Source organism: Lepidothrix coronata, unplaced genomic scaffold (assembly GCF_001604755.1).
Source record: "Lepidothrix coronata isolate B3197 unplaced genomic scaffold, Lepidothrix_coronata-1.0 Scaffold0, whole genome shotgun sequence".
Classification (NCBI taxonomy): domain Eukaryota; kingdom Metazoa; phylum Chordata; class Aves; order Passeriformes; family Pipridae; genus Lepidothrix; species Lepidothrix coronata.
This window is the reverse complement of record NW_016690180.1, coordinates 576,092-602,743: the sequence shown is the minus strand read 5'-3', so window position 1 is coordinate 602,743 and position 26,652 is coordinate 576,092. Positions and strand designations below refer to the sequence as shown.

The following is a 26,652-nucleotide window of genomic DNA, read 5'->3' as shown; positions in this document are numbered from 1 at the left end:
AATGTTGTTCCTAAGGCCTGCCCTCTACTCCCATGGAGCTCCAGTTCTTACCCCAGTCCCACCATCCCTATCAGGATTGTATTGAAACAAACCTTAATTATCACCTACCCAGAGCTCAGGTTCAAATGCACTAGGTTCAAATGGTGGACTTGGCAGAGCTAGGTTTATGGTTGTACTCGATGATCTCAAAGGTCTTTTCCAACCTAAATGATTCTATGATTCTACAAATCTAGAAAGAGCAATATAGCAGCCATAGCTTTTGAGATATATACGTATATCACAACTCACGATAGGTCTTTTCTGCTTTTCCAGGCTGTTTCTTCCACATTTAATTAAGAAGCACACTCTTTTCAACCACCTTTTCTGAACTTTGTCAAAGGCTAACATTAAGCTTAGACTGACGCCTCCTAGCATGCTTAAGGCACCTTGTATACTGTTCTCCCTGGGAATCTCCTGGACACCTGTCCTGCATTTCCTTGGAGTCCCTTTTCTACCATCAGTCTCATCACCTCCTGTAAGCTTTCTAGCTTTTCAAACCTTAACCCTAGCCATTGAGACAAACCAGCCTGAGGCTGGATTCATGTTACTTTCAAATTCTGTTATGGGCTAAAGGCATCGTGCCTTAAAAGAGAAGGTAAGAATGTAGCATTGGTCCTGTTAATGTTTTAATAATCTAAAGGTACAATTTACTCCATTAATACAGAAAGGATACTTTAACAATACAGTTAAAATTTACAGTTAAAATTGTATATAAACTTCATTGTTCCTACTCAGTTTCTCTGGTGCTGTGCTCACCTGCTGCATGTCCCACTGGGTGCTAAGGTCGACAACTTCCATCTTCCATAAAAAGAGTGCGTCAGAAATGGAGGTGTTATGAGTCATTGGCCTCCTGTTTCCTTTGATGGAAAAAGTTTAATGTTCACAGTAGGAGTCTCTTTCCCCTCTGATTTGGGATCTGCGTGGGTTTTCTTACTATAGTTGGCATCCTTCTCATTGCTGAAGTCTGAAATTTGGCCCACAGCCTCCTACAGCCCCTTTCAACATAAAAAGCCACTGATACAACAGGGTAGTTAGGCTTTTACCATATAAAGTGTACACAGACCACGCTCAACCTAGTTAGGCAATACCCACTTGTTCACTAGATGATTTTCATAGAACACACACACACAAAACCCAAAAAAATTAAAATGAGGTCATGTCAAGACAAGTCCAGACAGCTCCTGAGACCCTGCACTGTCAGGTCACAACAGAGTTTCTGGCCTTTTACTTGTATTGGCAAATTCTATTTACAGAGCTACCTCTGAATGCACTGAAAAAACAATACAGTTAATAGTGTCTCACTTTACCGGTACAAGGTCTTTGCTTTTCTGGGCCTTATCCTCCATTTGGGAACAAGAGTCACACCCTTTGGAACAACTTTTCCTTAATCATGCCCCAAGGCTTATGTCAGACCAGGCTGAACATGCTTACGATGCCCTCACATAATGTGCTTCCTATAAGCCACCCCTGAAGTCCTGCCTTGGTGGTCTTTTTTTCTACCTTTAGTCTTACCATATCCGTAGACATATGCATTTAGCAAACCCTAATTCTAACCCGAACTCAAGTCTTTTGGAAATCAAAGTAGGGTGTATTGACCATCATCATTGACCATCCACACCCTTTACAGCTCCTTTGAAAAACTTTTTATCAGAATTGTAAAGCAGTATTTTCCTCAACAGAATGCTAACTCTTTCCAAATAAATCAGTCCTAGCCAGACGTCCCCTAATTTTGTTTTTTTATCATAGTTTCTAGTAATTTGCCCAATACACATCAGATTTATATTCCTACTATTTCCCAGATTTTCCCTGGAACCTTTTTAAAGAATTGATGTCACATCTGCCGCCTTCCAGAAGCAAGGCAATTTTAAGCAATAGGTTACACCCTGCAGTGAGTAATTCAGCTCTTTTGTCCTTGAGTTCCTTTAGAAATTTGGAGTGAATACTATACGGTCCTGGTGATTTTCACTTTATCTATTTATTCCATAATCTCTTCTACAGTAATTTCAATTTCAGACTGCTCTTCAGACAAGTCCCCCACCAAGAAGGGTTCCAGTTTTGGAATCTTTCCAGTTCCTTCCACAGCGAACACCAATGCAAAGGGTTCACTTAGCTTCTCTGCAATGACCTTGTTTCTCTGAGTACTCTTTCATGACCTGAAAATGAACTTGCCATACAGATTCTACCAAAATTCCTGCCTCTGATGTGTTTTGTAGCGAAAAGGATTATTAGTTTTGATTCCTTTGTTAGTGATTATTCAGATGCTTTTTTGGTCTGCCTTATCCTGTTTTCACATTTAACCTCACAGGGTTTGTACCTCTTTCTTCTTGTGTCATTGGAACATACCTTCAGCATTTTCAAAGATGGATTTTTGCTTGTAACAACCTTACTTACCCTGCCGGTTAGTTACACCAGCTTCCTTTTGCCCTTTCTGAAGTCGTTCTTAAGAGAAGGTATGTATTCCTACTGCAATATTCATAAATAGGTTCTTTGGTGCCTGTACAGAGTTGAGACTCTGAGCTGTCCTTCACTTCCTTGTAACAAAATATGTCTTTCTTACTTCATTACTCTTTTTTGAATTAAAACAAAGCTGTGGAGAAGAAGTGCCTGGATGTAAGTCTCTTGCTGTTCTCTGATTGTGATCTTATCTAGATGTTGTTGAAGCAGATTCCTGGCAGGGTTCCCTTCCTCAGAGCTGGGTCTGTAGAGAATAGAGAAATAAAAATATGGGGAGATATGGGGGAATAATGTGCATGTGCTGTTCTAGGACTTTCTGTGTACTTACCTGCCCTTGTTTTTTTCCCCCTAGTCCTATGGATAATTAATTCATGGAGTTGCCTGTGCTCCTCTCCCTCATAGCACTGTCGGTCTCAGTGAACAGTTGTCCCCATTTGTATTTTTGTGGCACTCCTACTGACATCGTATCTGGAATGACAATGGTAATCAGAGTGATGCTCTGCACAGTAAGGCTACAGCTATATGTATGCCTCAGGCGTCCCTGCTGAAGCACCAGGGACAACTCTTCGTGATATCTCTTCAGTGACCCAGCTGTGTCATGAGTCTGGCACACACAGGGTCAGCAGGACCAAAGGGAGTGGCTCAGTCCCGAGGCCTCTATGCAGAAGTCAGTTGTGAAGATTGCAGGGAATGATTAAGAGATTGAGCAGAAGGAAGGTGCAGGGTTCTCCTCTCATCAACTTCACATAAGAGACCTTGCATGCCTTGGCTAACTCAGATGCCAGTCAGGCTCATAAGAAGATCCATTGCTCAGGGCTTGTCTGAATCATACTATTCCCTTGGGTACAGGGGAACTGACTGTCTGGTCTAGGAAATCTGTACCACGTCTAAGGCAGTTCAATTACAGCATTAAAAAATCAATGACTTTTCAAAATAATCGGGTGTAAAAATAGTAACAGACTGGGGTTCTTCTCACTTTCTTTTCATGGTACTTTTTAAGAACTTTTGTTCTAAGGTTTTTTAGTACTCATATTTCTCTGCAAACTAATTCAGAAACCTTTTGCAGAAGAGCTGGAGAAAAGCTGAAAATACTTCAGCCAAAAGGTGAAATTCAAAAGTTTTCTCTATGCCATGGCACTTTCCAGGTGATGGAAAACAGTGAGAAAATTGAAAGCTAGGGTCCTGCCTACTCTTTGAATTTAAAAAATATTGTCAAATGTGAAAATAAACATGTAGGATTAACCCATTCTGGCATATTCTAAATTTAGGATCAAAGAGATAAGCTTGTCACAGTGGGGTCCCACAGAAGTTGGGGAGATAAAATTCCTGAGGCTTTGATCAGCTGTGGCTGATCCTGAGCTGTCATTCAGTGGTTTATATCCCTGGAATATATAGTCATGGTTACAGTATGTTCGTCCTTTAGATCTCTGCTCTGCAGAAAGTAAAGTATTTTAAGCTCTTTTGTAAGATCACAAATAAAGATTAAGATCTTGCATAGCATAAATACTGGCCTTTATTTATTTGTTCTCTAGCAGTGAGGCACCACTATTATGGGTGGGATTTCTCCTTTATCAGTACACTTGCTATATCCCATTTCCAGCACTATCCATTTTGAGCCATAGCTATCTTACTTATTTTTGTTCTGTGCATTAGTATTTGCCAGCGGGTGGCCATGAGTACAACAAAAATTCTGTGCAAGCAGTCAGTACTTCTGACAAGGTTTTCTTGGTCCTACTGCTGTTGAATTATCAGGAGAATAGAGCAGAAAAACATTTTTAGAAAGCTGTGTTTGATGCCAAGTGGAAACAATGACTACCTCCATCAAGAAACCTTTCTTTACTGGGTACCTGATGCACTACAACTAGTGAAATATAAATGATTTTATTAATATTTTTACAGCTTCAGGCTTTGAGAATAAAAGCATTAGCTCTTATGGACCGTAGTAGTTCTTATATAATCTGCAGCTAATTTCAGCAGCTATCAGCTTTCATTTGTCAGCTCAGAAAAATTGACAAACTCAATCCAATGGCTGTTATTGACTGCAAAAGCTGCTATTTTCCTGGTAATTATCTTAGTTCATGCCACAAGTCTGAATTTAAATGCATAATTCAAATTCTTTTGAAGTTATATGAGTCTTTGCTGTTTTGTTCCTCTGGGTTATGCCTGACAAATTTAGGGACTATTTAATATTTCTATTTTTTTTTAATCTACAACGAAATTATTCTTGTCAAGCTATTCTGCAAAAACATAGTTTTGGAGTAAGAATTTACTCATGGAAGCATATTGTTGTATTTGCATAAGCAGAAGTTATGAGTTAGCTCCCTTTTCCAATAGATTAAGATTTTACTTTATTTGCCTTGTTATTTTAGGGGCTTTCAGATTCACTTAGTTCACTTTGAAAAGTACTTAAAATTCCCTTTTAATCTACAAAATCTAAAAAAAAGTTTTTCTGTAAATAATAATTCACATTTTCACACTAACATTTATTGGTTCAACCTTTAAGAAAACCATCAACTATCAGAAGATTGGGAATAAAATAGTCAGAAATGGTAATTATGAAAGCACCATGGAAAGAAGAGCTTTGATAAACTAACAGTATAAAAGTAACCGAGGGGATAGTGGAAATTAATGTTTGATAAGGATAAGGGAAGTGGTCACAGCATCAAGCCTGACAGAGTTCAAGAAGCTTTTGGACAATGCTCTCAGGCACATGTTGTGGCTCTTGGGGATGGTTCTGTGCAGGGCTGAGAGTTGGACTCGAGGACCCTTGTAAGTCCCTTTCAAGTCAGCAGATTCTGTGATTCTGTGATTCTCTATATCTGGAGTTCCATTTCTTTGCAAAATTGAGGGCAAAATTATTTCTTTACAAATATTTCTGATTCTCTAAATTTGGAATCAGAAAAATGTCAGAGAGGCTGCTCTGTTATTAGAAGACTGAAAAAGAGACCGCTTTTTTAATTATAGAAAATCTAGAAATATAGCATTCTAAACATGGTAAATGGTAGACACTTCATTAGGTGAACTTTATTTGCATAAAAATTGAATTTTAAATTATCTTGAAATGTAGGCTTGTAAAATGTAGAAGGGTTCAAACATTCCTGAAAATGAGTGAGGTAGATAACATGAAGAAAAACAATCGAAAGCTCATCTTAGACTAGGACAGATCAGAGGACCATAAAAAACTGTTTTAATATAGTGTATATATATGTTAATATAATATATGTAGTATGTAAGAGTCACTTTTAAGCTAGTGATAGCTAATATTATTTTTGTCTTGAAAAGATGGGATAACTCAATAAAATTTTTACTTTGCCTCTGTAGTTGGCACATGATTGTGATTGCAATTTTAAATATTGTTCTCTTGACTAATAAAAGGTTAAACAATGTAAAGAGCAAGGGGGTCAGAGTTCTGGACAATTTTTTGCAGCTAATTTCTGCAAATGCATCACTAAGGAATTTATCTTGGAAGCATAGGAAATACCACAGACTACACAAATCTGAGACTCCAGCATTCTACTGCCTGCTCCCTGAAGTACGTGTAAACATTCTACGGGATGCACTAATGAAATAAAACATCTGTGGGTATATTTTCTTCCCATGCTTTAGGTAATTTATGTTTGTTTTATAACTTGAATCATGAGAGTTTATATCCCTCATACATTTTAATACTATCTAAAATAACCCTTGCTATTCTTATTATTCATGTAACAGCAAAATCTTTTATTTAAGTCCTACTTAGCTCTTGTCTCTTAAGATGTCTTTCAGACATGAGTTTACAGGTTAATTATGTATCAAGAAAATATTTCTTTTAATCATTATTTTGTGTGTCATTTTTTTGTTTTTCAGTGTCTAGTACAGTGAAAGAGGGTTAATAAAGACATATATTTTACCTAGTCATAAACTTGATATATGTCTACCATGGCAGGATGTCATCTTATCTCCATTTTCCCCCTAACATGGAAGCATTTAATTTCCTTTACTGCCTTCCATTGCACTGTTTCACCTTCTGTTGTATTCTTTCAAATCCTGGTAACAAGAATACTGAACACAGTATTTAAGAGATGCTGATGGGAATGTGTCATCTTGCAGTGTTTCAGAATAGCAGATATTTTCAGAATAGCAAAGATATTTTATTTTTAATAATGTTCTGAGAACATGAATTTCTCCTTGCCTTGGCCAACAAATCTAATTCTTGGGACTCTCCTCAGGACTGGGTTTATGTGCAATTGTCCACTAGAGTGCAGGCTGAGACCAACAAACTCATTTTGTTTCTGTCATAAACTGACTTTGAACCCAGGTGTCTTAATGTAAATTGTTAGTACATTAAAGCACTGCACCTTCTAGCTTCAGCTGTGAGTATATATACTGGTATCAAACTTGATGGATATAGCTTGTGAAGCTTAGTGACCTAAGGTGGTGATAATAAAGGATTCTGGAACCTGGATAACATCTTATTCTGTCACTATGGTTTTCTTGCTCTAGTGACATCAACCAATTTGTACTGCTTTATAGGAAATTTCTGTATCTGGCTTTTCAGGTAGTCTCCATTTCCTCACACTGCTCTTACCCTTCTCTGTCAGACTGAATTTCTTTCAGAGACAAAATATTGCTCAGTATTGATTCCACTGTGCTAGCTAATTTCAGGTTCTCATACCGCAGATCAGCTGAAGTGCTGTTCAAAATATTGAAGAATTTTCTAACACAAAATGCACAGATAAATTGACCCATATAATATCTCCCAACAAGAATCCTCCATTCTCTAATCCTTTAAAAGATCATTAAAGTCAATTTAACAGTCTGCATGGAAACATTTTTATTCTAAAAAGTTGTACTAACAAGGGTAGCCAGTTTTCACAAAGCCCATAAAATTCTTATGACTTTTGGTCTGTTTCTTATTTTGCTTGTGTAAGACATTCTTCTTCTGTGGAAAAATGCTCACCCCAGAAGACGTATATACCAGGAGAGAGATTCGGAGTTCTCCTTGTTATTGTCCCTGTAGAACCTACTGAATTTTTTGTAGAAGTAGAAGGCAGTTTTTTAGTTTACTTTCCTGTAAATGAAGAATACTGTATTTCATTTTCCTTTTGCTTCCTCAGTTTTGAAAAAAGTAAAGAACATCTGTTATTTAATTTCTTTATCTCCGTAGGTTTCTGTGAAGATTGATCTCAAAAGACAGTCTTTCTTCAGTACTTTGAACCCTAAAAACATTCTCTTGTATTCTGAGAAATAGGAATTGGATATATCTAACTAATGGCTGTCTCCCCTTTCCACAATGTATAGCTCACCGATCTTTGAATTCCTTAATGACTCCTGCTTCAAAAATCACATCCCGATCTTTGCCTTCTTTACCTAATCATCTCTTTTCTAAAGCACAAAGCTCCTCATTTACCATATACTATCTTTGCCATCTGAGTCAATGCCTTCCTAAAGTGAATATGTTTTTATTTATAATGGTTTTAAAGTTACAGGAGCATAAAAAAAATACGGATACAAACTGAAAGATAAAAAAATAATCTTGGTAGAAGGAAGTGCTCAGCTTGGGTTATTTCAGTCTGAACAAATCATCTTTGTCTGATGTAGACAACTAAAAGCAGAATCTCATAATAGGAAAGTGCCAGGAAATATTGAAAAGGAATCATGCTGTCAACTCAGCTTATGAAATAAATTAGGTTTACTAATGGTTATATTTCCCCTCATATCTACAGAGAGAGCACAGAGTTCCCGTTCTTCCAAGTTAGGATGTCAAATGTATTTCCTGACAGCTCCAGCTCACTTTTCATTATTGATAAGTTAGAGCAGCGTGGCTCTTAGCTGCTCTTCTGTAATTAGTTCAGTGAGTTTAGGAAACAGCTGGAACTTAAAAGAGATGAAAAGTAGTCACATATAATATGATAATGATAGCGGCACCTGATCTCTCTCTGCCCTGATGCCAAGCTAACACTCAGGATGTTACAAAATGAAGGCATTGTGCCTCCTGTCTCATAGTTCTCTTAGTGCTATGTCCTAGGGATGGAGCAGTTATTATTGAGGAAGGGAAATGCCTTTGATGCTAATTTGGGGAATTGGGAATATTGGCAAACTTGAAAGGCAAGTGGGTCAAAGGGATCTCATCATGCTGAGGTGAGATACAGGACAAACCCAGGGTGAGTGCAGAGTTTCTTTTTATTTCTTTTAACTTAGTTTAATTTAGCTAGCTAAAGCAGTATATCTGAGAATCCTGAGATATTGTCTTTCCCCCCTGCCCGAATCCACAGGTTAGCTGAAAGGGTAATTCATCTCTTATCACAGAATGGATTTAGCACATTTTCTTAAAACCTTCCATGCTAAATCCCATATAAAGATGTAAGAAAATGATTCTGCATAGCAGCTCTTATATGAAGATTTAAGTATTATCACACTGTAGTAATGAAATCTAAAGATACAGTTAAGATAAATGACAGGAAATTATACATAAAAAAAGGAAAATTCTCTTCAGAGGAAATCTAAAGCTTATCATAAATGAAAAAGAATTTGAGAGGAACAAGAACAAACTTGGACAGGAATTTCACTGAGGTTATAGAAGACAAACACAAATGGAATTTGTATCGGGAGAAGAAACAGAAAGATTACTAACAGCAAACTAGTTGCCCAGATAGGAAGGGATACGTGTATTCAATATTATTTGTATGGAAGAGTAAAGGTTTCTGTCTTCAGAACGTGTCTGATGTAGTGATTACAGGTAGTGTTATTGTCCAGTTGGAGTTTTTGCAAGCTAACATACTGCAACAGATTTTGGGACTTGAGGAAAGTTCATGGATGTAGTGTGAAAAGCTACCTCATCATGATAGGAAAATCATACCAAATCAGAAGGGATGGAAATAGAAAATAATCTTCTTAGATATTAAAAATAGCCTTGAAAAATAAGGGGAAGGTAACAGAAGAAATAGAAAGCTGTGAAGTATGTAGGCAGGTGCTGAGTACAGAAGCAGCATGCCAAGAAAGTGAAATTTTATACTGAAAGCAAAAAATTAATTTCTCACTTCTAATTAGGAAATATCTGTGGTCATGACTAGTATGGGTGGGCAAAGAAGGTAATTCATATTTTGGAAGAAAACACTATGAGTGCCAGAGGATTTGCAGTCTGAGACTTTGTGTTTCAGTTTACTTTCCAAAGGACAACTTTGCGAAATTATCTGGGATTTCCAGTTTTAAATGGAGATAGGAAAAAATATCACGTGCAATATCTTCTGTTTTTCTAGCACCCATTTTTGTCCTGTTATCCTGGTTTCAGCTGGGATAAAGTTAAGTTTTTTCTTAGTAGCTGGTACAGTGCTGTGTTTTGTATGAGATGTAAAATTCTCAGTATGAGAATTGTACTAGCTTACATAAAACAGGGAATTTGGATGCAAGGGCAGGTATGAATGGAACAAGGAGTTTTAAAAGTAGAGGACTGGTCAGAGACTTAGATACAAACATTACAGAAACACAAACAGAGAAAATATCAGCAAATAAGATACAGAAAGAACAAATCTAGCTGGAGAATATACTGATACCAAAGAAACAACTATGTGATCAAGGTACTGCAAAGACAATATTTCCCTGTAACTACAACCGTCAATCTGAATAAAAAAGAGAGCTGTCAAAATTAGGAAAGCACCGTATGTCTATAAAAATTTTAGGTGAGACGAAAAATAGCTGTTGTGCTAAGAATGGATCAGAAGACTGTTTTAAGAGTATTATTTATATACTCATTTGTGACCCAGTCAGAATAAAGTGCAAAAATTCCAGATTTAGGGACTTAGTAAACTGCAGAATTTTGAGTCTAGAAGACTGAGAATGTGATACTCAAAATAGTATCTCACTTGGACAGGAAGGAAGAAAACTTAAATTTAGCACTAGATTCTAGTTTTCAAGGAACAGATGCTATAGAAAGGTAAGGTGATACACAAGCCATCAAAATTTAAGAATAGAGAAAAGATTTCCATTAGGACATGAAAAACATAGAGATGTCTTAGCATTGCCTTGATTCTGTCAGGGATACTCATCATGCACAAGAATTTCTGGCATTCATTGCTTACAAATCTTCAAAAAGGCAGGCATCTAAACACAAATTACAATGTCCTGAATTTTATTAGCTGAGTTTGAAAACACTAGATTTTTAACAGGCTTCTATCTGCCCCTAATTTACCATGATACCATACAATTTGTTTTTCATCATAGGCTGGTAATAAGTTGCATTTCTTACCATCTTTATCAATAAGTAGTTACAAAATTATGCAGTATAAAGAGTTACATGCTAAAGTTAAAAATCCTGTAGCGACTCTTAAATGCTTATGGCCCCTGTACAAAATGCTACAATATGAAAATTTAACAGTTTATTGCAGTTCTGTTAAGGGGTTGGTTTACTAAAAAGATGCTGCAGCTAACCCTGTTTATGTCTTCTACCATAGAGGTTCCAAAATAGTATTTTGTTCACAGTACAAAGCCTGACATTGCAACAAATGTTTTTTGATCAGTGAGGAAGCCATAACCTCATATTCTTGATTAAATTAACTACAAAAATTGAGAACTGCAGCATATGCCAGCAGCTCCATTTGTATTTAATGTGGTTTTTGTCTGTAAGCAAGTATAGAAGAGAAAGTTTAACTCAGGTAGAAATTCCTATTTGTAAAAACATTTAGAAGATGAGACTTGCCTAAAAAACAATGTTCTTTAACTATGAAAATTATCTTGTCAATGAGCAGTTACTCATCTGAAAGATAGGTAAGAACCAGATGTTAAGATATAAAGAGATATTGTCATATTTATTTATCTGTATTTCTCTCCAAACCTAGTAATTAGTTTCTGAAAAATTCACTCTATTACAGAAAAAGAAAACAGCTTGTTAGCAATTTCTTTTTACTTTTCCCTTAAGTTTTGAGTGTGGTCTACCAAATTGCATGCTCCATATCCTGGCAAATAGCAACCATTACTCTCTGAGCCGTGACTTATACATATGGTACATTTGAGGAGAGATCTTGCTTGCCAGCAAAGTTAAAAGAGTCTGTTGGCAAGCAATAAGAAGGAGAAGAGAGGGTCTGGAACCTGGGGGTTCCTGAAACTCAACTTAGTTTGCTTTTATCAAAATTGACAAAAGGTAGATATGAATGTTTCACAAGCAGGAAGCTAAAAATATAAACACCTTGACAGATGGTTATATATTTAGCATGTCTTTCATATTTGTATCACTCTTCATTAATAAAAGCATCTAAAGTATTTGTAATCAGCTCAGATAGTTTATTTATGTCTATAGAGCAAGGTCATGATAATCCATGCTTGGGACCATGTAAGGAAATGAGACACAAAAAAGATAACTTATAAAAGACTATCTGAAGTATTCCAGTCTTCTTGACATACATCCTCCTTCTGTGGAACCAGAGAGTGTTAGATACAAAATGAAAAGAAATTTAGTCTATTTGAGTGCACGTCTGTCTTAACAGGAGCTTTGAGTAAGAGCCCTCTAGTTCTGTCAAAGAGATCTGAATGGTTCTGAGACAGATGAAGGGTGCAAATAAGCTTCCAGATTGCAGAGTTAATGGAGAGGAGGATTCAGACAGCAGATCCAGAGTAGCTGCTGCTTTTGCAAAGCAGGCAGCTGCCAGAGAAGTCTTATGGAACCTGCCAGGCAGTATGACTGCCCCATACCTGTAGCAAGTCAAACTACCTACCCTCGGCACAACCCTGTGTTTAGACCACTGGATCCTGGTGAAATCTTACCTAATCCAGGTGTAACCTACTTCCCAACTGTGCTTGAAGAAAGAGGCTGTAATGTTAGGCACGTAGCATATTGTCAGAAGAACAGTCACAACTTGGCCACAAGAGAAGTTTGCAGTACAATTCTTTGAAAAAACGCAGGGAAAAATCAAAATGTAGCAAGGTTTCCAGAGGATGTGTCATTTAGCAACCCTATAGGAGCAATCTACTAAAACTCCACCAAAAGTTTTCCTCCTCAGGCCATATATCACTGTTGTATTATAAGAAATGCTGAATATTGTTAGCCAGGTTTTTGGGGTTTGAGGAACGACAAGACAGAAGAGTCAATAGTGTTTGAAAAATTTAAAAAAAATAAAAATTTGTCATTTTACTAGATTGAGATAGAATCATAGAATCAACTGGGTTGGAAAAGACCTCCGGGATCGTCAAGTCCAACCCTTGATCCAACACCGCCATGGTTACTAGACCATGGCACTAAGTGCCTCATCCAGTCTCTTCTTGAAGACCTCCATGCACAGTGAATCCACCACCTCTCTGGGCAGCCCATTCCAATGTCTGACTACTCTCTGTAAAAAATTTCTTCCTAAAGTCCAACCTAAACCTCCCTTGGCACAGCTTAAGACTGTGCCCTCTTGCCCTATTACTGGTTGTCTGGGAAAAGAGACCAACCCCCACCTGGCTACAACCTCCTTTCAGGGAGTTGTAGAGAGTGATGAGGTCTCCCCTGAGCCTCCTCTTCTCCAGGCTGAACAACCCCAGCTCCCTCAGCCTCTTCTCACAGGACTTGTGCTTGAGTCCCTTCACCAGCCTTGTTGCTCTTCTCTGGACCTGCTCCAGCACCTCAATATCCTTCCTGAACTGAGGGGCCCAGAACTGGACACAGTACTCCAGGTGTGGCCTCACCAGTGCTGAGTACAGGGGAAGAATCACTTCCCTGGTCCAGCTGGCTACACCGTTCCTGATCCAGGCCAGGATGCCATTGGCCTTCTTGGCCACCTGGGCACACTGCTGGCTCATGTTCAGCTTCCTGTCAATCCAAACTCCCAGGTCCCTTTCTGCCTGGCTGCTCTCCAGCCACTCTGTGCCCAGCCTGTAGCGCTGCAGGGGGTTGTTGTGGCCAAAGTGGAGGACGCGGCACTTGGCCCTGTTGAACCTTATCCCGTTGGAATCGGCCCAACTCTCCAACCTATCCAGGTCCCTCTGAAGAGCCCTCCTGCCTTCCAGCTGATCGACAATCCCCCCCAACTTGGTGTCATCTGCAGAGCTGCTGATGGTACACTCAATCCCCTCATCCAGATCATCAATAAAGACATTAAACAGGACTGGGCCCAACACTGATCCCTGGGGGACACCACAAGTGACTGGGCACCAACAGTACTTTCAAATTATTATGGAAGCTTATTTGCTAAGCATGAAGAAAACATCTAAGTTTTGCATTTCAAAAAATTCTTATGTAATTTTATAGAAAGTTGAAAACTCCACTCCAAAATTAAAAACCTCATTGCTCAGTAATATAAGTAGTTACTTTGCAATGTATATTTTTTTCTTGTATAATAGGAGAGAAAGAGAAGGGAGCAAGAATCTTAGTTTGTTTTTTGAGAAACGGGAATTGTATTACTTTGAATTTAGTTCTGGCTTGTTTATAGGTGTTAGCTGGGAAATGTGGTAAGTTCAGAGGAAGGGAATAGTTTGTAAGAAGTCCAGTGCTCATAGAACAGAAAATCATTCACTATTTATGATCAGCACAAAAGCACCAAATTTTAAAGGTTAGTAGGTGTTATGGTCTGTCCTCAGAATCCTAATTATGAAAAATAACAAATTTGGCATGGGTAATTGCAGCACTATCTATTTTAATTCATATTTCAAGAGCACAGAAACAGACATACAAAGAGTAGAAAACTTTCGGAATTGAATTATGCTATTTTTTTCTCCAGATTAATTAAATGAGTGCTCCATAACTCTCTTCACGATCAGCCATAGTCAGGTCTTTCATTTTACCTCCAGGCTTATGCTTTCCTGAATGATGCTACTTTCATTAAATTTGTTTTCTTTTTCTTGCATTTAAATAGTTTCTTTTCATTCATTAACAAACCGTACATGAACATGTGTTGTCCATATGAAATTGTGATAATAGAAGTCTCGCAAATGGAAATAGCTGTATGTTTTCCACTCTGAGGGCTGAACAACTTGTCAGTTGAAATATAACAGGCTGCTTTTGCCAAGTTTTTTGGTTACAAATGAATAGAAATATCTGTGAAATTAAGTAACATTTTCATATTTGATGGTTTGTCAGTTGTTTCAAAAAAAGAAAAAGATGGCTAGCTTATACAGCAATGTAAATACGAAAACATATTAGCAGTGTGTTCCTCTGTTTTGATCACTGCAGGATCTCTCTCTTTTGGCATAGCTTCAAAAATAACTCTGAGCATGGCAGGTTCCTTGATTTAGCTGTCTTCTTGCACACATGCTGGTGTAGTAAGGTGTACCCACTCGTTCAATTTGCTATGCATATGGTCAGTGACGGGGAACTATAAAGACAGCTTCCAGGACAGGACAGCTTCCAAAAAATGTCCTGTTTCCAACCTGAAGCATCTTCCTGGATGAAGAGGAGGATTTTTGACCAGGCTGCAGGAAACCACTCTCTCAGTCATATCTGTTGACCACATTCAGATCAATGGTGCAGCTCGCACGCAGCGTGAACCCATGGCTTGTGCACACAAACCCCTCTTGGGGATGCTCTCAAAGGCAAGTGTTTTCCTTTTGTCCATCACTGAGTATGCTGCACCTGTCACTGCCTCCAGTGGGAACCAAATTGGTCACATACGGCTGGGTTTGGGCAGTTTTCACTCGATGCCTTGCAGCCCCACGGAGCAAACGTGTACTGTGCTCCCATTTGAGTGCTTCCATAAAGGCAAGCCACTGTGGCAGCCAGCCAGCCAGGGTAGGGAGCTCTCACAGAAGCAAGACAAACACACCATACCAACATTTTATACTTATTATTATACTGCTTATTTTGCACTGTAATGGACAATATACTTGTTCAGCTACCTGTGCATCCTGGGAGACTTCTAAAACCTGGCAGCAGCTGGAGGTACTAATAAACCATAACTCACTTTATATATCAATTTCATATCCAGAGAACAACAACAAAAAAACCCCCGATTTTTAGACATCTTAATATGTTAATGTCAAGCTTTAATGAATAGTATTTACCTCAAGAGCGTGAGCGGGGCGAAAACCCTCATGCTTGTGTCAAAGCATAACGTTAGGAACAGCACCTGTCAGAAAAAATGAAAACTACACAAACAGATATTCAAGCAACCCGTTTACACGTCGCAGAGGCTCTGGCAGCAGCCCGGGAGTGCCAGTGGCCTCCCCCGGGTCAGCGGGACCAACTCCCGGGCGCTGCGGGCGCACCCAAAGCGGGGCCGGGGCCGGGGCCGCCCCTTTCCCCGCCCGCCTCCGCTGTGGCGCCAAGCGGCGAAAGGAAAGAGATCGCGGCACCGGCGGGATGAGCCGCCCTCAGCCCGGCCACTGCCAGAACGGGTACGCGGGTGGAGGAGGCTGAGGGGCATGGGGGGGCCCGCGGGAGGCTTTTCCAAACTCTTCCCGCCCGTCTTTCCTCTTCCACCGGCACCGTGCTCTCCTCATGCTCCTGCTGACTAAACTTTCTCTGCCCCGGGCCTGGCCGCTGCCGCCCGCGGGTGAGGCCCGCCGCTCCATGCGGCCGTCCCGGCGGCTGAGGGCAGCAGGGAGGGAAGCCGGTGTCCTTCGGGGCAGGGAAGAAGAAGAGGGAGGGAAGGTGGTGTCCTGGGAGGGAAGAAGAGGCAGGGAGAGGAGGGCTCCGCGGAGCCGGGAGCTCTCCGGGGCGGCGCCGGCCGCGGCCGTGCCCGGGAAAACCCGTCCCGGCGGGGAGGCGTTTCTTGGAGCCCCCGAAGGCCCATCTGTTTTCCTTGGGCTTTGTAATCTCCGTGGTGGCACAAAGAGCAGGCAGGGTGTCTCGTGTTCATTATTTCCGGAAATGGAGACCGTCGTGAGCAACATGCAATTAATTAAAGTCAAAAGTGACTGTAAAAGTGAAATACGTTCAGTGAAGGGAGATGTTCTTGTGCTGCTCTATTGGGGCTCAGTATTTCTATACAATGTTTATGTTTACAGGTTTGGTGGGTTATCTCACAAGAAAATTTTTAATATAATTAATGTTCAATGCACTGAGTATCGTTTTTCTCTAAGAAAGGTTGAGTTTTCTCTCTCAAAACCTTCCCTCCTAGTAAGGAATAGGTAATGACCATATCTTAGTACCTAAATGAAGGGAAAGGTGAAAAGCCTCAAGTAAAGGAAATACCACATTTGTTTGATCTAATAGTGACTATAAAATATGAGACTTAAAGAAGAAGGTTGTCTTGAAAGGCAGCAAGAGCCCATATCCTGTTTGGCTTTTGGGGAACAAGAGCATTGCTGAAGATGTTTATTTCTTATTTTTAATACACACTTTATTTTTGCCTTAATTTCTGTGATTGAAATGACAAAGTATTGATAGTTGGTCTTTAGGAGTATACTTGATACTGGGGAAAAATACTTGTAAAATAGAGTTGTAACATAATAAACATGATATCAAAGATAAGAAAGCAGAGGAAAAATTTAAGAAAAGGGGGATGTGTTTGATACTCACTAGTTCTCTGGTTGTACTACGTATAGCTGACCATCATAATTGTTGTATGAAAAGATTTGAGGTTATATATTCTGTTTTAGGATTCTCAGTGAAGTTTTTAGTTACGGTAGGCCTTTTTTTAAGTAGCTGAATGACATTTGTTCCTTTTTCAGATGGTGTTACAGCTTACTTGAAGCCAAGATGGATGAAAAAGAAGTGGAAAGGGAGGCAGTGTTCCCTAATTACAGAATCTTTTTCTCTATTTTTATTTGAAATACTGTTTACACAAACTTTTCTATAGACTACTAATTTTGTAAAAAATTAAGTGTTTTTTCCCTCGTGTTCTTCTTAAGCAGTGTTTTTTTCATGGGTTTCAGTTCCCATTATTTTTGTTCATAAGTTCTTATGGGTTATCATAAGGGTAAACCTTAATTGCCTTTTTTACAGCTAGCTATGGTATTTTCTAGAGTAGCTTTCATTCATGCAATTATAGAACTTGCAAATGAGCATAAAGAAGATGATCAGCTGCACCAAATCCATAAACTTAATTTTCCTGTGTGTGCTTGACTGCTAGCCAAGGCCTTGGCTTCTGCTCAATCAGAAATTAAGTGGTTTATACCCACTTCACAGTCCTGCATTCCTGTGCACTGAGTTGAGGGAATTATCTCGCTAAACACGGTGATGTTAAGTAGAAGTAATTGAGTAAGGGCTTTGGGTTTTTTTTCTGTTCTCTTTGATGTAAGCCTTCTGCTCGCTTTTTAGATATGCTTCTCTCCCTGTGAAGTTGGTACTCTGAGGGACCTCCACTTACATACAGTTCTGTATTTATTAGAAAAGTAAATACTAGCTTTTTTTGTGTTTTGGATAAATAGGGTTGCTAGGGAATAGTTTAACGAAAGGAGAACTCACGACCTCTTAGTTCGGAGTAGCTTGCTAGAGTGTCTTGCTAGAGTGTCTTGCTAGAGCCCTTTCCCCAGCATGTTTTATTCACTGTAGTTGTGTTTCATCTCTCTCCAAAGACGTCACTGTGAATGTCACATAGTTGGGAATGTATTAAACTGATCATAAAGTCCAATGGTGTTTTAGATTTTATAAATCTGGTTTTGTGAGGTATTTTAAATAATCAGTTAGCTCAAAAACTCTTCTGACATTTCAGTTAGCCTGTCAAAGTTCTGTTTGGCATGAAGAAGTGTGAGGGAATGTCTTTAATCTTTCTTTTATGCTGTAAGCTTCTTGTTCTCTGAACACTTTTTCCTTCTTGGTAGGATATAGCCCCAATCCTTTAGTTATAGTGACTCAAGCCAGTTTGTGCATTTTCAGAATCACATGCTTGATTCATGTGTTTTGACAATTGACAGTTCTGGGCACTATTTACACTCTTGTCAAAATATGAGAGAGGTGTTTGGGTTACACCAAGGGTGTGTGTTTCTCCCTCCTTACAATGAGACAGTAGCCTTAAGGATGATCCTGATTCATTCCAAGAACAAGCCAAAATTGCTAACTTGTAATGTGCCACATACAAACTATTCAAAACCAGCAATTTATCTTTGGTAAATAGCACCCTGTAGGTTTCTAAAGTACAGTTTTATCATGTGCTGGCATTATCTTCACTGAAATAGTGTAACCTCTTTATGACAAGCTAACTGCAACCCTCTAATACAGGTTTTTGGTTATAAAAATAATGATTAACTAAACACTTGATTTCTCACATTTGTCTTCTGAAGGGGCTGGTACTAGTGTTGCTAGGAGATGTCTTGTTGTTTGCAGTTACCTGCGATGTATTTTTCTGCATGGCTGTACCTCCCTAGATGGGTGTCTCAGTCTTAAGCTGTAGTCCTTGGTAAGAGGAGCCCAAGAAGAAACGTACTGTGCCCCTTGTATTTTGATAGGCTAGTCATTATGCTTGGGATGTTCCATTGGTTTGGTTTTCAAGGTGTAGCAATAATAGGTGTGAGAGTTTGGGGAAATTTCTTCGAATTTGATCTTTTTCTTGAAATTTTTGAAGCTTAGTATGTGTGTGGAGAGGGGAGAGGTGTGTTTGTCTTTCTTCTCTTCGAGCTGAAGAGCACAGAAATTCCCCTGCTGTGTCTTACACAGTCCGAGCACACAAGAGAAAATGATGCATCACCTTTTTTTTCCTTCCTCCTTCCCCCAAATATACCCTTCAGTGCAGGGAAAGAAGGAACCTGTTCTGATGCTTTTATACATTATATGTCAAGGAAAAGTTCTTGAGCCCATCTCCTGTCAGTTTTCAGAAGGCTTTCATAGGACATAATCTCAAGGGAAACTTAGCAGGGGACTATTGGAGTGGCCTTAGATTTTTGGTGGTAAATATTGTAACAAGAAACAAACTTACGGTGATAATTGTACGGTCAGAAATGAATGACTGTAGAGGAAGCTACCAAATAGAAATCTAGCAAGCACTTGTCATAGGCAGAAGTACAAAATAACTTAGATTAGAGGCTTGCAGTTATCACAGCCATCATAAAAAACATTTTGTTGTTTGGGTGAGAAGAATGCCAGTACATGATATACCTTACTCTTAGAAATATGCAAGGTGTTATCTATAAAGGGTAAGTTGCTCTGTCTTGAAATAGCTCAGTGACTCTGAATACCTCAACCTTCTTATTTAAAACTGAAACTCGTAACCTCACTTGGATGCTTTTTTTCCCCCCGAAAGGAAATGTTGCATATATAAGTTCCTGGAAAGCACGTCACAGTGATAGTTTTACTGTTAAAGTATTAGTGCATGTGTGGTCTTAGCCACATTCTGATTCTGGTTACTTTAAACTTGTGCATGTTAAAAGAATAAAATTTGTAGTAACTCTAGGTCTGTGTTGCTTGCTGATGGCTGGTTTTTTCTATAAACTATAGTTTCAGCAATGAAACATCCTGCAAAAAACGAGAAGATTATTTGGAATGGCCTGAATATTTTATGGCAGTAGCTTTTTTGTCAGCACAAAGAAGCAAGGATCCAAGCTCTCAGGTAAGAAGGCAACATATAATAATAACATAACCTAATCTATATTGCACATCACATCAGATGCACGTGTAGCACTTCCAGGGATTTCTTAATAAAAGTTATTTTAGTGTATAGCTATTCAATTTTTAACATAGTCAGCACTTTTTGTTACAGAAATTCTCTTATTGGGGCTGACCTCGTGTATAATTCTGTGTGTACATTTGCAGCTTGGTGTTTTGTGAATCATCTTTTCATCTAGAGGTTAAAATAACACTTGCATTTTCTTTCCTTTTTCCAATAAATATAGTCACTTTTAGAGGAGGGTAAAACTGCTGAAAGTTTTAGACTGTAATTTTTTAAGACACAGCATTTTACAAGTTTCTTTTCCTTACCTGTTTGTTTGTTTGTTCTTGGGTTGACAGGAGTTTTCTTCTAGTTTGGGTCCTCCCTCAAGGTCCCCTTTTTCCCTCTGCTTCACTGTCTGTCCCCATTTTTTGCATCTTTCATGTGCCTCTGTTCAGTCTTGTTCAATATTGATTTGAGGCAATTGATACATCAGAAACATGATGTTCTGCAGGATCCAGTCATCCTGTTAGTCTTCCTTTGTGTGAAAAAATTCAGGAAGCAGATCCCAGAAAAACAATCTGTTCAATTACTCACTGCCTTCTGTATGTTACGGCACTTGGCTCACTGAAGGGTATTCATTTGGGGCTAAATTTTTGTTACCAAGAGCTAGTTGATAAACAGGTTGTGTGAATTAAAATCAGTACTGTTGCCATTTCAGTAAATAATATAGGGAGAAAAGATAAAAATGGGACACTTTATCATTCTATGAGAAGAGTCCCTGTGTAGACTTGGATTGAAGCAATGAAAGGTGGGAGTTAAAAGGTCTGGTATTTTAGTGCATGTTTGTGTAAACAAGGCACAAAGGCTTGTGAGGCCTGCATAAGCCAACAATACTGTTGGCTTACAGTATTGTAAGCCAAAAGATATTACAGATGAATATAATACAGTATTTCTGTTCCATCTTTCATACCTTTTCTTTTGCTGCTGCTGCTCATAGTGCTGCTGGAAAAGCTAGTTTGGGGAGTTGAACTGACAAGTTTACTAAGGTTAGATCAGTGCTGTTCCCTGAACTAGATTCACTTCATAATCAGACAAGGAACGGTGCTGGCAGGTTGAGATAGGAATGGCATGACCAAAGGGGTAGCTGGGTTGCTGCTGCCCTGATTTATTTTAAAGCCCAACCAATTAGGTACAATTGTAGCCTTGCTCACTAGATAGTGTGGCTTAATATATTAAGTGAAACTTTTATCACTTAAATGAAAATTATAGGACTAACTGTTATCGCCTCATCTTTCCTGTTGATATGTTGTTTTGCATGCTGTTGGTACTATATAAATCTGATTTTATTTAGGTTGGCGCCTGCATTGTAAATACAGAAAACAAGATTGTTGGAATTGGCTACAATGGGATGCCTAATGGTTGCAGTGATGATTTACTACCCTGGACAAGAACAGCAGCAAACAGACTAGACACAAAATATCCTTATGGTAAGGCTTCTTGTGGTTGACAGTTTAGACTTGTGATATCTGTAACTGTGAAAGTTCAGCTGGTAAAGTATTGATCAGTTTTTCTTCCACTCATTTGACTTCATTAATGTGCCTACATGTGGTACAGCAGGATAAAAATCAGTCTTTATGAAAAGCTGACTTCCTGGTGAAATATGTTCATAAATATTAGCTGTTTTGGATTGGATAGTGAAAGCTTGTAAATGTAAAGCAGCTCATTAGCACACAGTTGCAGTGTATGAAGATGATTGCTGCTTCCATGTGTTCGTCTCCACAGAAATTACAGAGCGTATATGTGCAAAACAAATAATTGGGTCTAAAATGTAGGTATTAAAATAGTGAACTCCAGTGCTTGTGAGAAATTTCCATGTCAGGTATCAATGGTGTAGGTAATATCTATTACGAAGGAACTGAATTTTGTTTGTCTTGGAGTGTGTGATTGCATTCTGTCATTCCATGCCACTTTTGCCTCATGTGGCCAAATTTGAAGTCTGCTCTAAACCACTGGTTTTACGTATGATGTTGTGACAATAGTGGTGCAATTTGGTATGACTGCTCTTTATTTGTAGGATGTGGAAACAAGTGTTAGCCAATTGATTAAATATAAAGCACTGAAAACGGAATATTGATTTTGGTTGAACCTTTATGCTGCTGTAAGATCTCAGTTCTGAACTAAGATGGGTGTGGGTGGTCTCTGGCACCTGAGCATGTTCCAGGCACCTTAAGCTGACCAATTTAAACTAAAAGTGCTGTGAAAAATCTTTGTACAAGATGACCTGAGAATTTTACTTCTTTGGTTAACTCTGCCTCCAAAAGATGTGGAGCATGTGATATTTAAAAAATTCACTAACCACTAACAGCTTGGAGAGACAAGTTGATTTCTGGGAATTGGTCTGACTACTGCCTTTCCTCCTCAGAATCTTAATCTCCACCTCATTAAAAAAATCACAACTTTGTAACACAAAGTGTCTGCTGTGATGAATAAACAACCTATTTTGTAATTCACAGATCATTTAAACTCTAGCAGTTTCTTATTAATCTTGATAGCACGGTTGACAGACCAGACAAGTAGATATAAAAAAAAAAATCTGCTTTAAAAAATTTTGGTACACGTAGAATTGCTGTTAAAATCTCATTAAACTGTCATGTTTTCCTTTCTGTTTTTGCTAATCATCACAGTATTTGTGTAAATTGAACTTTTTATTCTTGTTGTTTCCTGACTGGCTTGTTCAGAGATGGTACAAACTTACTTGTGTGCTCCATTAGCTAACCGTGGGAATGGTGGTACTTTCATCCCTAGAGCTGCAGTGGAGCTTATTAGATAAAGCTGATAGTAATTGTGCATGTACCACCACACTAAGTTGGAAGGTGTTTTTTAGAGCTACTTCATGCATCCGTAGTGCTACAGAAAAGGGCTGGGGGAGGATCTGAATGCTGACCTTCTGATCTTATGTGGTGTTGTAGGTGAGGCATAAACATCAGCTCACTTCCCATCTGTTTCAGACCACTCTGACTAGCTCTCTCTAGAACAAAGCCTAAGTATTGCTCCTCCAATGGTGCTCCAGAAGGCAAGGTGGAAAAAAGGCTGCAAGAAAACATCATCCTGTATAGGCTTATAATGCAAAGCCTGCTGAGATGCTATGCTTAACCCTCCTTCTTCCCTCAGGCCATACTGGGGGATATGCAACTCATACTCTGTTTCATGCTCTGAAAATACCTCTCTGGTGAGCTGCAAAAAAGTTATCTCACTTCTTTATGCACTTTGAACTGAGACATGCAAAATAAGTATGTGGTGTCGTGGGACTTGAGATGTGGAGCCTTGAGGAAACCCAGGGCCAAGTACCGTGTAATGCCGATGGAGCCCTGGGTAACATGAACACGAGCTAGTCTGTGCCAGTTGGCCTCAGGGCCAAGGGTCAATCCCTGGCCCTGTCATGTTTAGCAGCAGAGACACAGTAGGGGATTGGACCCAGAGGCTATCTCTGCAGAAGTGTGTTAGATGATCCTATAATAAATTTATTGAGTTCCAGCGGAACTGATGGATGCATTGACCCCACATCTCTGATCAGATTCATTGTTTTGTGGTTAGAAAACTTCCAATTTCCACCCTAAATTTATCTGTGATTAGTTTACAGGTTCTTGTTTTTGCCAGGATTGTTCTTCTAGCTTTTCTTATTCACTGTGATTAACCCTTCCTCCTTTCCCATGCATTTACTGATGACTGTTACTTATTGAACTTCTGTTATAGGGTTAAATCAGTCTTGTCACTCTTGAATTTTGCTGTACCTTTAAACTTGTTGGTTCGAAATTCACCAGTGTCTGGGTTATCTCTATCTGCTGCAATACATGGTACATATCTATCCCACCCCAAGTGTGGGTTCTGCTCAGCTCACTGTTAGGGACAGTGTTGTGCTTGATTGAGTCTAGGTGCAACCTGAGCTGCTACTGAAAGAAGGCATTAAAATGTGGTGGGTAGTGCTCACTTTACCTTAGAGGATACAAATGTTTGCAAGGCATTTGGATATTACAGGAATAATGACTGTGGATCACCTCTGTTGATACTGTGCATTCCTTATGAGAGCCTTAAAGCGGATTAAAACTCCTCCTTCTAGTTGTAGTGTATATTTGAACAGTTAAGTAGTATAGCCTTGTCATGTGAGAAAGCACAGGGTGTTTTGCAGAATGCCATTTTTCACAGCACAAAATCAGGATTTTCTTGTTATGTTGGAACTCGCTGTTTCCAGGCTGCCAGTCAGTGACAGCAGTGGGGATGTGTCTGTGCACATGAGAGAAATGGAAGGCTTGAATACCTGCTTTACTAAGATGTTGTTAAAAGCCCTTCTTGAAGCATTGTGTTCAGTACTGTGTGCAGAAGCTTCTTAATAATTAGGCAGAATTCTGGCTTTTAGAGTCAAAAGTGTGCCCTCTGTTTCTGTTAGATGAATCCAAGGATTTGATGATGCTCAGTTTCCTCTCACCAATCATTTAAAATATTACATTTTTCTCCTATTAACGCAAATATTCCCACTAATGTTAGTTGCTGTGCTCTTGTTATGCCCTCTGTCTCCACTGTAATCTAAGAACATCCATTTGACAACTAGTCTCTAATTAAGAGTTTTAAATTAAAATGACTGGCAAATTTAGAAGCCTCTGAGCAATACAGAAAATATTGAGTAAACATGCTTACAAATATTTATACAGGTTCAGATATGATAAAATATGTGCTGTGGCAAAAAGTATGCTCTAATTGAACAGTACCTGCTGTGTAAAATGAAACAAACTGTTATCAACATTTCCTCGTGTTAGGATTATGAGCTTTTTGTCAATTTTTCAGAGAAATGAACACTCAATATTCAGGCAAATGTTAGTTTTATAGAAGCTGTTATTTTGACAGCACAAAATTTGATAAGGCACTATGAAGAGGTGTGATGCTCTCTCTCCAGTTGGCAGTGCAAAGCTGAGACTTTAGCTGGAAAGGCGATCTATAGAAGACAGTCTCCACTTACTCGTGGAGTACTCCACTTACTCTTGTCCTGCATGGATTTGGGATGTTCACGAACGGGCTGAGCAGTTCCCATCTTCACTTCCCAGTTCTCTTTACTCATGGAAGAAAGCACTGAGTCTGGGGCTGTTCTGTTTTTCTTAATGCAGTCTGAAGAGGCTAGGACTCCAAGAAAACCTGGTGGTGTTATCCTTGCCTCTGTGCCCTGACTACAGCTACTGCTCTTATCCAGCACGCAGCAAGAAAGAGACCGGCAGGAAGGGCTGAGGGCAATGTCAGCCCAGCATCAGTGTCCTGCCTGCCCTTAATGCAGTGACCAGCAACCATCCCTACACTTACACAAAGGTTGAAAAAAAAAAAAAAGTTGTTCTACAAATTCCAGATTCATCAACCACTGTTGCCAGTGGTTGTCATTCCAGACTCCGTTCTTTTAATTATTATTTTGATACCTCTCATGATTTTTGCTATATTCAGTGTCAGAGATCCAGCAAGTAAAGGATAACTGGTAGGTGGAGCTTGGGCAAAGATGGAGTGGTCAAGGGATGAATGCGAGAAGGTGAAGATTTTACCAATAAACTGAATAGAAGTGGGCCAAATTACAGAACTCCCTGTATCCATTCCTGTGCCAGGTTTATGTTGAAGGATGTTGTGCTATTACCATGTGTCTGTACTGGGAACCCATAATATTTGTCAAGTTGGTTGATATGACGCTGTAAAGACTTATATTAATAAATAAGTCAAAACTTGCTGTGTGACAATCTATATGCATTGAAATGTATTCTTTTCAAATGTAACACCATATTTAGTGCATATTTTTTCTCAAAATTCCTAGTCTGGCTCAGTAATTAATGACATTAAAAAGTCATTCCCTCTAGCCCTTCCTCTGACTGCTTCTTTAAAAGTTCTTTAAAGTTATGGTGGTCCCTACTATGTTCGTCATCAAGCATGTGACCCTTTAAACAGTATTAAGAAACACTTTGACTAGTCCTGTGGTTCTTATAAAATTTCTAGTCAGAACACTTTTAGTAGGTGGAAAGAGTGCTTCTGACTCTGCAACCCACTGAGAACATGTTCATGTTAAGTGTTCAATCCCAAAAAATTACCATTTATAAGACAAGTAGGGGTCTCTTAATTCCTCATTCTTAGACCCCTCTTAAGTAGGGGTTTAAGGATGAGTACTACCTCATATATGCAACACAAACCAGTGTGCAATGATTAAAGACAGAAACACTAGCAATTAATACTATCAGTAATGAAGCAGTCATTCATCTGCTTTCCCCCCCCCATGAATATAGTAGCAGGTGGTGGGAATGTCAGAGCACACACTTAACTTCTCATTGCATGGTTATTCCTTCAGCTAATGAAGCCTTTTGAGAATACATTTCAAGCCACTTTTCCAGAATGGAAAACAGTGTTGCAGACTTATTATGTTGGCGGCTATATGTGAATATTATTAAAAAAACAAACAAACAAAAAAACCCCCCAAAACTCTGGAGCCCCTCATGGGGTATTATAAAAATTCTTACTTTTACTAGTCTGCTTAAATATACATTTTTCAGAGTTCTGAATACTGTGTACCTGTGAAAGGTTATCTTTTTACTATCTCAGAAGGAGCTATTTGTAACTAATAGCAGGATCTCTTAAGAGATTAGAAAACTTCATAACACCCCAAATGCAAACTAGTTAGTCATTAGGAAGAGAGATTTTGGACTCCTGGATTTGTTTTCTGTCTCTTAACAAA

General features: G+C 39.0%; 1 protein-coding gene and 1 long non-coding RNA gene across 5 annotated transcripts in view; one reads left to right on the top strand and one right to left on the bottom strand.

Annotated features, from left to right (window-relative positions):
- Positions 1-775: 775 nt before the first annotated feature.
- LOC108492893 lies at positions 776-15,553 on the bottom strand. Its single transcript, XR_001873273.1, has 3 exons — positions 15,439-15,553; positions 2,822-2,961; positions 776-2,737 (listed from the first exon to the last, which is right to left on the bottom strand). It is a non-coding gene; the product is annotated as an uncharacterized LOC108492893 (long non-coding RNA).
- A 94-nt stretch (positions 15,554-15,647) lies between these two features.
- DCTD (dCMP deaminase) overlaps positions 15,648-26,652 on the top strand; it is an 18,325-nt gene continuing 7,320 nt past the window's right edge. The window contains exons 1-4 of one of the 4 annotated variants that reach the window (XM_017805704.1): positions 15,648-15,771; positions 17,050-17,100; positions 19,751-19,862; positions 21,256-21,391. In XM_017805704.1, coding sequence (XP_017661193.1) covers positions 15,737-15,771; positions 17,050-17,100; positions 19,751-19,862; positions 21,256-21,391 — 334 coding nt within the window. In that variant the 5' untranslated portion in view covers positions 15,648-15,736. Of the gene's footprint in view, positions 15,772-15,910; positions 15,930-16,196; positions 16,216-17,049; positions 17,101-19,750; positions 19,863-21,255; positions 21,392-26,652 lie in introns of those variants that run through there. The other 3 variants (XM_017805721.1, XM_017805730.1, XM_017805713.1) reach the window with 3 other exon arrangements.